The 12092-nt window shown below is 41.6% G+C and overlaps 1 protein-coding gene across 13 annotated transcripts in view; it reads right to left on the bottom strand.

Moving 5' to 3' along the window:
- Nucleotides 1-12092, bottom strand: part of CLIP1 (CAP-Gly domain containing linker protein 1) — a 99228-nt gene that overhangs the window by 31293 nt on the left and 55843 nt on the right. For 10 of the 13 annotated variants that reach the window (XM_060269432.1, XM_035099337.2, XM_060269436.1 and 7 more), the window contains 4 exons: nucleotides 11500-11656; nucleotides 6610-6775; nucleotides 5846-6061; nucleotides 1102-3387 (listed from right to left, as the gene is read on the bottom strand). In XM_060269432.1, the coding sequence (XP_060125415.1) occupies nucleotides 1102-3387; nucleotides 5846-6061; nucleotides 6610-6775; nucleotides 11500-11656 (2825 nt within the window). The remainder of the gene's footprint in view (nucleotides 1-1101; nucleotides 3388-5845; nucleotides 6062-6609; nucleotides 6776-11499; nucleotides 11657-12092) is intronic. The other 3 variants (XM_060269438.1, XM_060269439.1, XM_060269440.1) reach the window with 1 other exon arrangement.

The following is a 12092-nucleotide window of genomic DNA, read 5'->3' as shown; positions in this document are numbered from 1 at the left end:
CTGGATACAAATTTATAGATTGCCTACTCCACAGATGGTTCCTCAAGGCAATGGGATTTCTCTTTAGCAGCATGTAAACTGACTGCAAGCTGCTTGCTAGTGTGTAATCACAAGCACTCCATTTCTACGTGTGTTTGCATTCCAGAACTTTGCAAAATATATTGAATTAAATCTATCAATCATCTTATTCCATGCACAAATTACAGTCCCATGCTAGTGTCAGTCTTCAGGTGAGACTGGCAGCCCTAATTATGCCATCCTTTTGAATTTCGTTTATAAAAAAAAAAGTAGTTCCAGCAATATTCACTACCAACAGATTTGTCATTTACCCTCTTTGCATTTTCATAGTACTGAGATATCAGGACAGCAGCCCTGCATCTGAATTTGGCAGAAAACACTGAAGTTAAGAGATGGGGGCAAAATTGCGGTTGAAAACTTTTAGTACTGTGATAAATCTTTTGGGGAGCAAAGCAAAAGCTTCAGACCCAAGCAAGATGATCTGAAATAGTCCTTGGTATAAAAACTTTATGGTTTATGAAGCCCAGGGAGGAATGTCTCAAAATTCCATTTTGTGCTCAGTTGGTAGAGAATGCAAAGCGTACTGTGAATAAAAAGATAACAGACATTGCCAAATCCTTTGCCACAGAAGCAATTCTGCTTGGACAGTGAGTGTCCTGCTGCCTTTTATCCAATTAAGAGTAAGAAGGCTTTGGAGGAAGTTTTAACAACTAATTTTTGGATAACAATTTAAGTGTACATTTAATAAGGTTACATGTGCCAATGCACATATGTGTAATTTTAAGCTCCCACAGATCTGGAAACCTGCCTTTTTATTCACAACTGAAAAATTGCCTTGCAACATTCAATAGCTGTGAGGCCCTTGAAAGTTGGCTGTGATATTTTCTCCTCCCCTGCCAGATTCTTACAGCAGTTGAGAGGTTTTTTTGATATTCACAAAGAGGTGAGCAAGATAATTAAGGAGGGTGTTCAGACTGAGCCAAGGTGCCGGATCGTGCAAAATTAAGTGCAGACACCGAAACAAGTGAAGTTAGTGCTGGGTGTTAGTAGCTATACTTGACTGATTTATCAGTGTCTCGATACCTCAAATCTTTGCATTGCCGCATGTGCCTGAAGGTTCTCGAATTCTTTCAGTTTCAAGATAAGCTCATCCTTTTCTTTCTGGAGCGCCAGGTTTTTATTCTGAGATGCCAAGAGGCTGGCTGACAGCTCACTGTTGGCCTGTGCTAGAAGTGTTACCTCCTCATGAAGCTTATAGTAGTCTTCAGAGAACTTTTCTTTCTCTTTCAATATTTCTTCTTTTATTGTGATCAGATGTTTCTGCTCGGAAAGCAGAATCTCATTCTCCTGAAGAAGTTTAACACGTTCCAGTTCAGATGCTTCATGGCTGGAACGGAGATCTTCTAGGATCTTGGAGACGCAGCTGTGCAGTTCCTGGAGCTCAGCTTTGGACTTTGTCAATGCCACAAATTCACCCTTCAACTTCTCAATATTGGATGCCAGCTGATCTGTTTCAACCCTAAGGATCTCCTTTTCCTTCATAATCTCCTCCAGTTTAGATTCAGATTTTAACTTCTCTTGTTTCAGCTTATCCCTCTCAGTCAACAGCTCCTTGTTTTTGGATGTTAGCTGTTCCTTCTCACTCTCTAACTGGCTGACACTGTTATGAAGCTGTGTGTTCTCTACCATAAAGGACTCTTTTTCCAGTTTCCTATTGTCCCGCTCTATTATCAGATTATCATGGACCGTTTTGAATTCTTTACTCAACTTTTGACATTCCTCTTGCAACCGAACTTTCTCTTGGCTCAGTAGCTCTTTCTCAGAAGAACTACTTTTAAATGAAGCTGCTAACAGTTGCTTGGCATGAAGCAAAGCAGAATACTCATTTTCTAACACTGTTTTGGCACTCTGGGTCTCTTTCAGGATTTTGGACAGTTCACATTTGTAGCTGGCAAGCTCTTGGTTTTCTTCCGTTTTTTGGTCAAGCTCTTGCTTCAAAGTTTCAACACTGCCCTGGAGTCTGGCCTTCTCTTGAGTGAGCACCCTCTTTGCAGAGATGTCCAATTCATGCTTCCTCTTCAAGTCACATAGGGCTTTGGTCACAGACTGCTTCTCTGCAAGAAGCTCAGCACATTTTGCCTCCAGAGTGGCCTTTTCCTTCAGAAGGTTCTCATTGTGCTTCTTGAGCTTTGAGGACTTCTGAGAAGTCAACTCCTTCTCTGCGCTAATCTGGCTTAGTTTTTCATTCAGCATCCTCTCCGTAAGAGTGGCATTTTCAGAGACATTAGCCAGCTTTTCAGAAAGGGCCTTGTTTTCATTCAAAAGCTCTTCTCTTTCACTCGAAAGCCGCCTCTCAGCAGAAAACAAGGCTTCCTTCTCTTGCAGTAGCTGAATACATTCAGAGTCTGTTGACTCCCTACTGGCCTTGATCTCGTCTAGGAGCTTTGAAAGGCTGGCATGAGCAGCCTGCAGTTGAACCTTGTCTTTGGTCACCTTTTTCAGTTCCTTATTTGCTGCTTCTAGATCAGTGTGCAGGCCTTCACTTTTCACATCAAGCTTCTGCTTTTCATCTAGAGCCTGCTCTAAGCTTTTACGCAGCTCTTCCTGGCTTTCCAGGAGAGTCTCCTTATCTGACTGCAGATCCTGGCTAGTCTGCAATAGATTATCCCTTTCTCTTTTCAACACCACATTTTGGTTTTCGAGATCCAAGTGTTTCCCCAAGAGCGAGTCCCTCTCAGCAGCCAGGGAAGTGACTTCTTGAAGCAGCTCCTTTTGGTCCCTGGCCATGTCTTCATAAGAACTCTTTAGCTTCTGAATGACGTCATCCTTATCTTTGAGAAGAGCAGCATTTTCCTCGGAAAGCTTTCTCTGACAATCCTGGAGCTCTTCCCTTTGGCAGACATGCTTCTGACATTCCTGTGCCAAGGCATCTCTATGGGTCTGGAGCTCATCCACCTGGTGGAGGAGAGCCGCCTTTGAGGTGCGTAGAGCATCATTCTCTCTAGTTATTTTAAGAAGATCATCTTGGGCTGCCTCTATTTCTAAGAGCAACTTTCCTTTCTCGGAAATTAATTCATCGTTTTTAGTTTTTTCCTGCTGAGTTTTATTCTCAGCTTCTTGTTTCTCCTTTATGATTTTTTTGTTCTCCAGGTTAAGTTCTTCATTCACTGTCCAAAGCTTTTCCTGATCTTGTTTTAATAACCCAATCTTGGACTCCAACTCTACAAGTTTTGATAACAAGGAACCTTTTTCTAATTTTAAAGCATTCCCCTCCTGTGCCAAGGTTTCTTTCTCTGATATCAAAGCCCTCATCTCCTCTGACATTAGTTCAATCTCTTTTCTGGCTGCTGCTAACACAGAGGTTAAGGACTAAAGAAACAAAGGATGGGGAATAGGGAAACAAAAAACAAAAAATGAAGTCAAGCAGACTAGTGCAAAGTGTGGATTAAAGATCAATAGCGGTACTGTTGTTGTTTTTTTAAAAAAACAGAAGTATATAATGACACACACAGCCCTGCTGAATACTTCCAAATCCTTTTGAATGCTAAACAAATGCCATTATATTGAAATGTCTTAACCTCACAAATTGTATAGTTTGTATAATTGTATAAATTTTGAGCTCACAAATGATCACACAGCAAACTATCAAATGAGTGCTTAAGGCAATGCAGCAGCTGGAATATAGAAGGGGATTCTAGATAGATAAAAGCTCTAATCGTGTGTTTGCCAAGGCAGGTAAAACTCTTAACTTATTTAAAGGCAGCAAGATTAGATTCTTTCGCTCAATTTCAACATCTGCTGCAATGTCAAAATGAAATTTATATTTCAACATGAGCAGTAGCGATGGCACAATCTTTGGCCTACTCTTTGAAGTTGAAATATAACCCCCCCTTCCAATTTTGAGAGGAAAGAAGTGTGCTTCCATAAGGAGAAGCAGATAGCTCAGTTGGTAGGGCATGAGACTCTTAATATCAGGGTCATGGGTTTGAGCCCCACCTTGGGCAAAAGATTCCTGCATTGCAGGGGTGGACTAGATGACCCTCGTGGACCCTTCCAACTCTATGATTCTGTTATAATAGCTAATGGTAAAAGTGTCCCATCCTTAAAATGTATTTTCACCAGTTTGTGAGCTGGCTGTCATTCACTCAGCACCAATTTAAAATGATTTTTTCTGAGGTGTTAAAGTCCTACAATGGTAGTATTATTGAAATGTCAAAGAAAGGGGAAAAGCTCAGTAGTCTCAAAGTTTAATTTATATCAGCTTTGGTGACAATGAAAATCCATCCTTTGGAATATGGCAATTTACAGCTGGATTTCAAGCTTTTCTCCCCTATGTGGAGAGCATTTTATATGTAGCTTATTGTAGTAATTAAAGGCAAATGACCATATAGTATTGGATTTCAGCTCACAGCCCTTTGGCCTGTGTGTCAACATATACATATGCAGCTACCAGTGTAATAAAACATACAGCTCAAAGCACATAGGCAATGCATAGGAGAGGAACGCAAGGAACAATGTCAAGGAAATGCAAAAAATAAAATTTAAGCTATTCAAGTCACACTAAGGACAATGTGGAACATGGAGAGCTTTTTGCAGGATATCAAGCAGTAAGAAATGCCAGTAAAATCCACCACCTCTGAAGCTTGTTTTGCCACTTCAAATGGGATAAGGGATTTTTAAGCATCCAATGAATTTTTTTTTTTAAAAAAAGTAAAGTCAGTTACCTACAGCATAAGGGAATGAGGAATTACAGGGCTAGAAATGATCTAGAATACATTTACTTCCTATGTCATTGAACTGGGCCTAATTGCATTTAAATTTATTCTTGGGAAGACTTTGTCCTTCTTGTAAATTTTAAAAGTAATAATACTGGGCATATTGCATCCTCTGAGCAGCTTCTCTTTCTATCTGATCATTTTTATTTTTATTTTGTAAAATTTCCCCATGATTGCAGGTCTTAGCTTCCTTTCTTGCATCTAATTCTTTGGAAAGAAAGGACATAAAATCTGTAGCCAACACCTGAGAATTACACTGGCCTGATGAACAAATACAAAACCCCTAATGCTCAAGTGTTGGTCACCTCTTGAGATATAAATTAGCTAACTAGCATTGCCACTAAGTGATTTAGTGACCCATAAGGCAGTGCTAGGCTTCATTTTGGAAGTGTCAACATCAAAGCCTCTTTCCAAACTGTACAGGAGTTCTTGTTCCCAGTGGTGGAGGAAGCCTCTTGGGCACCTGGGGTGGGGCGAGGAGAGGGTGGGGCGAACCGTCCACAGGGGTGGGGCAAACTGCCCATAGGGACGGATGGAATGGGGCGCACGGCACCCATCCCCCCGTTGTTTGCTCGCCTGCCTCCTCTAGCCATCCCGTGACTCCCGACCCAGGGAGCGGGGTGATCATGCCCGGCTGGGGAGCACGATCTGGTTTAGTGGCCCAGCTGGTGTTGAGGCCTGCCTGGGAGGCGTGATTTCTTTGGTGTGGCCTGGCCGAGAGGTGCGAACTGGTGTAGATGTGCCTGGGCGGATTTTGTCACACACACACCCCAGGCATGATACCTGGGGTTGCCCACACACCCCACACATCCCTTGCAATGCACCTGCTTGTTCCATTGGGCTTGGGAAGCCAAAGTTCAGTCTGAAAAGGTACCAGTCATACAAAAGTGGCTCAAAATTTGATGCCTTTCCCATGTCAGCTCAATGGGCCAGCCAGCTATGGACATATATTGACTTAAAAGAGCCATCAAGCAAGTGTAGAGTTTGGGACAGTGTAATTGAGCCACCAAAAATGTCCAAACTTTGGCTACCTGTTTCAGAGAAATACACACCTTTGCATGCTCTGCTTCCTTTTTCAGCTCCTTGGTCTGTTTTTCTAAGTCACTGTTCACCTTTTGTGCAGCTGTCAATAGCTGTTGTGTTTCCTGAAGTTGTTGCTTAAGCTCCTTGATGGCTGCATCATGCTTGGTGGCCATCTCTGAATGTGTTTTTTTGTGCGTTGTCTGCAGCTCTTTATACTGATTTTGGCCAGCTGAAATTTTCTTCTCCTGTGAACATAGAGAGCCAAGGTTGAGCACAGTGTCCTGCTCCCTTCCTATACAGCTAGCCATGGTGCTCTGCAATTGCTTTCTCACCATGGAAGAGCACATTTTTCTTGAATTAGAGCTGAAAGAATAGCTGTGCTAAATCTAGGGTAAGCAGGGTCTTTGAAGCCTTGTGGTTTATTAGGTGTATAATAGGTTGTTGGTGTGTGTGTGTGTGTGTGTGTGAGAGAGAGAGAGAGAGAGAGAGAGAGAGAGCTTGAAGTAAGTAACATTGGTGTAATGGTTTCAAAGAGATGAAGTGTCAGCATCAGCAGCAAAGCAGCAATGTTTTGCAACATAAATATCTCAAGCTACAGAACGGCTAATTAGGTTTGAATTTTTTATAGAGAGAGAAATTGAGTTAGCCGGAGCAGTGATGCATTATTCTTCTCAGCATTACTATTTACTTGATCCATCAGTAGGGAGCAATAATGCTTGTGCTGGCCTGTGGTTGCTTCCTGGCTACTGAAGCCCTGGTCACTCTGGAGAGATGCCCATGCAGCTGCTCTTACCAGGCTGCTTAATTTGTCCTGCATCTTTTGCAGTTCAGCCCGATGCTTTTTGTGCACTTCCTGTTGCTCCTCTTCAGCTTTACGTGTCACCTGCTCCACATTTTCCTGCAGCTGAGAAGCTCTCCCACTTGCCTTGGTGAGCTGAAGCTGAAGCTCCTCTAGTTGCCTAAAATGAATCATAACCAAAAAGAGCGAGTCAGCATTGCAACTCTTGGAAGCCTGTGCTTCATGACACAAAAGAATTATCTTCCTTTAAAAAAAAGTCCACCTCCTCTGGGGAAGCTTTTGGTTTAACTGCTTACTCCTTACCCAAAACTGAAACCAAGTCCTAATACATGTCACCAGTGATTTTTCTAGAAAAAGAGGTGCCAGAATTCACCATGAACTCCGAGAATGGCAGTGGCACCAACCTGAGAGGTGCCAGAACTGAGTTCCCCCAAGTTCCTGCTGCCAAAAAGCCCTGCATGTCACTATGTGTCTGTTCTTAACCTTGCTTTCCCCTTTCCTCCCTCCAATGTCTTTCTCTCCAAGAATAGATGGTAAAGTCCATAGGGCAGCTGGTTGTTTTTATACTGTGACCATGTTGCTTTTTAAGGCTACGGTACAAAGGACAAAAACAATTTGAATTTTGCTTACATACTTTTGAATTTCAGGGCGAATGGCAGCAGACAGTGCAGGTATCACTACCCACTGATTATACAAGTGGACATGTGAAAATGTTTTGCAGAAGAGCAGTAGGGCAAAGAGGGGCATATGCTTCCATTTTCTACCTCCCTCTGCATTCCCTTGCCATAATTACAGATGCAAACTAGACACAGGTTTACAGAGAGTTCAAGAAAGCTTCAAGCCTCGAGCTAAACAGAAGCAAATAGAGTAAAAGAGCCTGGCTGTTATATCAGACCAAAGGCCAGTCTGGGAAGCCTGCAAGCAGGAAGTCAGTCCCATCCTACTGTTGTTCTCCAGCCATTCTTATTTAGACAAGCCAACCTTATCATTACTATGGAAAACCCCAAAGAAAGTTTACCGAAAGTGACTGAGGTGATAAAAGAATTTGGACAAGTGGCTGGTTTTCAAATTAAGTGTAAAAAAACAAATTTGTGAGTTAAAAATATGGGGCTGGAGGGGAAAAACGAAATTCAAAAAATCACTGGATTAGAGGTGAAGAAGAAAGTCAAGTACTTAGGGACTTGGCTAACGGCAAAGAAAATAAACCTATATTAGGATAATTACGTTAAAACTTGAAATGAGATAAAAAGAAATTCGGAAATTTGGGTTAGACTACATCTCTTTTTTGGGGGAAGAATATCCACAATTAAGATGAATGTCCTTCCAAAAATGATTTTTTTTGTTTCATACTATTCCGGTGTTAGGGGGAATGCACTGCTTTAAGGACTGGCAACAAGACATTTCAAAATTCATATGGCAAGGGAAAAGACCTAGGATTAAGCATGAACTATTAACTGGTGTTAAGGAGAGAGGGATTTATTCCTTGCCTGATCACAAATTGTATCACGATGCAGCATGCCTAACTTGGATCCATGAATGGGTAGTACTGCAAAACACAGACCTGTTGGACATAGAAGGGTGTGACAACCGTTATGGTTGGCACGCATATTTGGCCTATGACAAGGTGAAAATCCACAAGGGTTTTTTGAATCATATGATAAGAAAATCCTTTTACAAACTATGGGTTAAAGATTTACTCAAATCGAAAACCCCTTAGTGGCTTTCCCTATAGTTAGGGGGGGGGGAACATGAAAGAGAACTGGGCAACTTATAAAACCTTGCTGGAATAAAAAGATAATAAATTAAGCCTAAAGAAATTTGAGGAGATCCGAACACAACTAACTGACTGGCTCCAATATTTTCAACTTAATGAAATATTTAGAAAAGACAAACAAAAAGGTTTCGCAACAGAGTTACCAAGATTAGAGAAAGATTTAATTCAATTGAAAGAAAATGTATAAACTCCTCCATGATTGGGTGGGAAGTCAAGGTGGAGGAGGTAAAATCAGCTATGGTTCAATGGGCCCAGGATTTGAGTTATAATATCAAAATGGAGGCTTGGAAAGACTTTGGAAGGTAGATAAAAAATTCATCACGTCATAATCTGATGAAAATGTTTTATCGATGGTACCTGACTCCAGCCAAATTAGCCAAAATGTATAAAAAAAGATGGAACGTTTGCTGGAGGTGTAAGAAGTCAGAAGGTACAATGCTACATATGTGGTGGAACTGTGTGAAAGTTAGAGAATTCTGGAACATTATATATAATGAACTTTTAAAAATCTTTAAATGTTCATTCCAAAAAACCCCAGAAAACTTCCTGTTTGGAATCACGTATGATGAAATCCTGAAAAATTCTAGAAGAATTTTCATGTATGCAACAATGGTGGCCAGAATTTTGACAGCAAAAAAAATTGGAAAGGAGAAGTGATACCCACCAAATTAGACTGGCAGGTGAAGATGATAGAATATATAGAACTAGCCAAAATGACTGGAAGTTTAAGAGATGATTCAAACCAGAGTTTAAATAAAGAATGGAATGTCGTTAAAGAATATTTAAAGATACATTGTAAAAATTTAAATGCTTTGATGAGTCTATTCCAGGCATCCTCAAACTTAATCATTATTTTAGGTGTGAAAGGTGTGGTTTTTTGATAATTTTTTATGCTAGATCCCTCCCTGATGGGACAAGGTATGTTGTGCCCAAATTTGTTGCAATGCGGTTCAGCGGTTACGGTGAAAGGCTGGGACAGGCATCCCCAAACTTCGGCCCTCCAGATGTTTTGTTGGACTACAATTCCCATCTTCCCCAACCACTGGTCCTGTTAGCAAGGGATCATGGGAGTTGTAGGCCAAAACATCTGGAGGGCCGCAGTTTGGGGATGCCTGATCTAGACTGAACCTTGCAAGACAATATGGAATACAAATAAATTAAGTGATAATAAAAATTAAGAAGTATGAAATAAAAAATGAAGCCTAGGAAATATAGTGGGATGAATGGAAGTCAAAGGAATCTGTGGAGCTTTTTCTTGTTTGTTTGTTCTTCGGTGTTGTTATGGCTTTTTTAAAATCCTTTGTTTGTTTTTAAAGTATTGTTTCAATAAAGTATTTTTTTAAAAAAAATAGACAAGCCTACCCAGATGTTTAGAAAGTTTGTATGAGTTTAAAACTAATTTAGTTTTACTCTATTGCCATTTTAACCTTTTGTATGTTTCTAATTATGGTTGTAAAAACATTTGTGGTTATTTTTTGTAAACCGATTTGAGGTTTCTTCCCACAGTCAAGTGGTATAAATTTTATGAAACAAATAAATCCATAATATTGGTATCTAGAGGCTTCCACCTCTGATCCTCCATCAAGATTAATAGCCATGGATAGCCTTATCACCCATGAATCTGTCTAATCAAGCCCCTTTTAAAGCCATCTAAGTTGGTGTCTCCCACCACTGCTTATGGCAGCAAATTTCATTGTTTCAGCTAAGGCTAAGCACAAGCCATATGGTTCTCTTCAGTTTAACTTTCAGCCCTGCACACAGCTCTCTGTCCCCAATGCACGCACAGTTCGCAGTTCTGGACTGCTTTCAGATTGGGAGGGTGGGGATTTAAAAAACAAACAAACAAAGAGTTTCCTGCTTACCCCTTTGGCATGCAGGAAATCATTCCTGGCCATACCCTAGATTCCTTGGCAACCAGCATGTCCACACAAGGGACACCTATTTTGCTGGGGGCAGAACGATAAATATTTCTTCTGTTGAAGCAGACTATTTGTCCATTTAACCTAATACCGCTCTATAGGTCTCAATCCAAAGGTCTTTCCCCACCTGTGCTGCTGAATATCATTCTAACTCCATCTTGGGGAGGGAATGTAGCCCAGTGCTAGAGTACATGACACATTGGGCTGGGCAACATCTGGTTTTCAACATTGTGATATATCACCAGCTAACCATTGTGATATAGTAATATATCACGATGTCTGAAATAACACTGAGAAGGGCTGAAAAAGTGGCTGGGCTGTGGAGGGAGGAGCGACCAGCAGGGAAGGAAGGAGGTTGCCTGCTTGCTCGGGCGAAGGAGCTCCTGCTCCCTCCCTCTGCAGCCTGGCCTCAGCAGAGGGGAGCCTGAGAACGTGCTCCATCTGCCTGCCTGCACCTTTGCCTTCATTCAAGCAAGCGGAGTGGGTTGCTTCTTCCCTCCTGGTTGGTTGCAGGAAGAGCAACCAACCAGAAGGAAAGAGGCAGCCCGCTTGCTCAGGCAAAGGCAAACACACAGGCAGGTGAGCAGCCACTTGGAGCTGGCAATAAATTGTGGCTCACCGGCCGCTGCCAGCACAGTGGAGGCAGGCAGGCAGCTGGGAGTTAAATGCACTGCGCTGGGAGTGGCTAGGAAGCCATGATACATTGCTAGCTCAAAAAGTCTGAAACCCATATCGCAATCTGAACTTCATACCAGTTTCAGACGATAAACTGAAATATCACCCAGCTCTAATGACATGCATGCAGACTGTTCCGTTTCCAGGATCTCCAGGCAGGGCTGGGAAGGACTTCAACTTGAGGAAGTTTTCTGAACCTGAGATGCCAAGAACTGACTTCCGCAGGTGCTCTGCCACTGAGATCCCCACCCACCTTGCCCTAAGGTTTGCTTTGCTTACTAGCCAAAATACATGCAACAATCAAGTTTTTTCCCTTTGTTAATGTTGCCCACATTCCTTGGGCTGAAATCAACAGCACAGTTGAGAAGTATTATAACTCAAGAGCCAGATGCACAACTAAAGAGAGTTTGGTTAAGATGAACTCATCCTCCTCAAAACAAAAAGAAATCAGAGAAAAGACACAGCTCCTGGCAACCAGGTCAAGGATAGCAGGAAGCGCCAGGAAAGGTAAATTACTTCTCTTTTTGCCGGAGATCATCATTCATCCTTGTAAGCTGTGAAGAACTGTCTCCCGATGATTTCATTATTTCAGCTATATCATTTTGGAGTTTGGCTTTAGCCTCAATCAGTTGGTGTTCTCTCTCTTCTCTTTCTTTCATTTTCTTCTCCATGGCTGAACAAGGAAGAAAAGTGATCAACCAAGTACATAAACAGTATATTCAAAAACAAACTACATGCCCTGAAAACGTAAGAGATGGAAAGCATAAACTTTAATGTAAAGCAAGGATCTATCTATCTAATCTCCAAGCTTGCAGCTGACTTCAAATGGAAAGTTACATGTGGAGTTTCAAACTTGGAATTGAATGTAAAAGACGACAAAAGCTTTGACCAACAGGATAAATAACAAAAAAGCAAAAGTCTATCTGGTGTTAAGCAACTCTGGAGAAATCCTGCAAAAGAAAAACTTGTTTTTTCAGTGGAGGCAGGACAGAATAAGAGAGGGGCTTCTCCTGCTAGTATGAAAGATAGTTTGCAAAGCCCCGTCTCTGAGGGTGCATGGGAGGAGCTGACCATCATGAAGGAGAGGAGTATCAGCAAGTCCAGAGGCT

Source organism: Zootoca vivipara, chromosome 17 (assembly GCF_963506605.1).
Source record: "Zootoca vivipara chromosome 17, rZooViv1.1, whole genome shotgun sequence".
NCBI classification, from domain to species: Eukaryota; Metazoa; Chordata; class Lepidosauria; order Squamata; family Lacertidae; genus Zootoca; species Zootoca vivipara.
This window is presented reverse-complemented; position numbering and strand designations above follow the sequence as displayed.